Source organism: Cebus imitator, unplaced genomic scaffold (genome assembly GCF_001604975.1).
Source record: "Cebus imitator isolate Cc_AM_T3 unplaced genomic scaffold, Cebus_imitator-1.0 Scaffold3590, whole genome shotgun sequence".
Classification (NCBI taxonomy): domain Eukaryota; kingdom Metazoa; phylum Chordata; class Mammalia; order Primates; family Cebidae; genus Cebus; species Cebus imitator.
In genome coordinates this window covers 3554-5218 of record NW_016110905.1, presented here as the reverse complement: position 1 = coordinate 5218, position 1665 = coordinate 3554, and the positions used below count along the sequence as shown (strand labels likewise).

The 1665-nt window shown below is 60.0% G+C and overlaps 1 protein-coding gene across 2 annotated transcripts; it reads left to right on the top strand.

Annotated features, from left to right (window-relative positions):
- Positions 1–374: 374 nt before the first annotated feature.
- Positions 375–1609, top strand: LOC108299263 (serine/threonine-protein kinase Nek8). Of its 2 annotated transcripts, XM_017521572.2 has the most exons (4): positions 377–784; positions 944–1005; positions 1088–1269; positions 1366–1609. In XM_017521572.2, exons 1-4 carry the CDS (start codon positions 603–605, stop codon positions 1600–1602), a joined length of 663 nt encoding a protein of 220 aa, XP_017377061.2. In that variant the 5' UTR covers positions 377–602; the 3' UTR covers positions 1603–1609. The 2 variants fall into 2 exon arrangements, with proteins under 2 accessions (XP_037591912.1, XP_017377061.2); XM_037735984.1 differs by having other exon boundaries at positions 375–1005.
- The last annotated feature ends 56 nt before the right edge of the window (positions 1610–1665 follow it).

The following is a 1665-nucleotide window of genomic DNA, read 5'->3' as shown; positions in this document are numbered from 1 at the left end:
CCCAGGCTGGAGTGCAATGGCACGATGTCGGCTCACCGCAACCTCCACCTCCTGGGTTCAAGCAATTCTCCTGCCTCAGCCTCCTGAGTAGCTGGGACTACAGGCGCACGCCACCATGCCCAGCTAATTTTTGTATTTTTAGTAGAGATGAGGTTTCACCTTGTTAACCAGGATGGTCTCTATCTCTTGACCTCGTGATCTGCCCACCTCGGCCTCCCAAAGTGCTGGGATTATAGGCGTGAGCCACCGTGCCCAGCCTGGATTTCTAAGAGTAGGTCTTGCCTCCCATTAGACCGAGGGCTCCTGAGGGCAGGGCTGTGGCTCTCCCAAGGGACCTTCTCAGGAGTAAGACTTGAGTTTTCCCAGCGTCCTGGGGTTTCTGAGGACATAGCTGCAGCTCCCCTGTCAGACTAGGGATCACTGAAAGCCAGGTTGGACTCCCGTAGCAGTCTGGAAGTCACCTCATCAGACTGAGGTCTCTCCTGAGGGCAAAGCTGTTATCCCAGGAGACCAGGGGTTGGGGCTGGGGTGCGCTACCCTCACTTCGCCAACTTCCCAACCTGGTGCCCTCACAGAACCTGCCAGCCCTGGTGCTGAAGATCATGAGCGGCACCTTTGCACCCATCTCTGACCGGTACAGCCCTGAGCTGCGCCAGCTTGTCCTGAGTCTACTCAGCCTGGAGCCTGCCCAGCGGCCATCACTCAGCCACATCATGGCACAGCCCCTCTGCATCCGTGCCCTCCTCAACCTCCACACTGACGTGGGCAGCGTTCGCATGCGGAGGCCTGTGCAGGGAGAGCGAGTGGTCCTGGGCGGATGGGTGTGGGCACCCAGTGGGAGCACAGGAGGCCTGGGGCAGAGGGGTACCTGGGTGAGTCCTCCCTCCCTGCAGGTAGGAATGTCAGGAGAGTCTTTGTCCTTAGGCCCCCATCTGTCCTGCAGGGTGGAGAAGTCTGTGACCCCCGGCAGCACTGGGAGCAGGACCACCAGTGTCCGCTGCAGAGGTAAGTGGGAAGAGGCCGTCAGTCCCCGTGGACGCCACACCGTTCACATCAGTTTAATAGTCCCCATGCACTGTACCCACAGGTGTCCCCCGGGGACCTGTGAGGCCAACCATCCCACCACCACTGTCGTCAGTGTACGCCTGGGGTGGTGGGCTGGGCACTCCCCTGCGGCTGCCAATGCTCAACACAGAGGTGGTCCAGGTGGCAGCTGGGCGCACACAGAAAGCCGGCGTCACACGCTCTGGGCGTCTCATCCTGTGGGAGGTGAGCAGGCCGGTCGGGAGGTGGCCTGGATGAGTGGAAGTGTAGGTCCACACAAGGGTGGGGTGCCCAGGCACTGCCATCCTCCCGCCCCTGCAGGCCCCACCCCTAGGTGCAGGTGGAGGCACCCTCCTTCCTGGGGCAGTGGAGCAGCCGCAGCCCCAGTTCATCTCGCGCTTCCTGGAGGGCCAGTCGGGCGTGACCATCAAGCACGTGGCCTGCGGAGACTTCTTCACCGCCTGCTTGACTGGTGAGCCATTGGGCCTACCTCGGGGGGGACCTTCTATAAGGCCCCACAGAGCACCTTCTCTCTTCTCTTGCAAACCATGCACTTAATGAATGCCTTCACTAGTCATCAAGCTATTGCCTCTTTCTAGTAACTTTTTTTTTTTTTTTTTT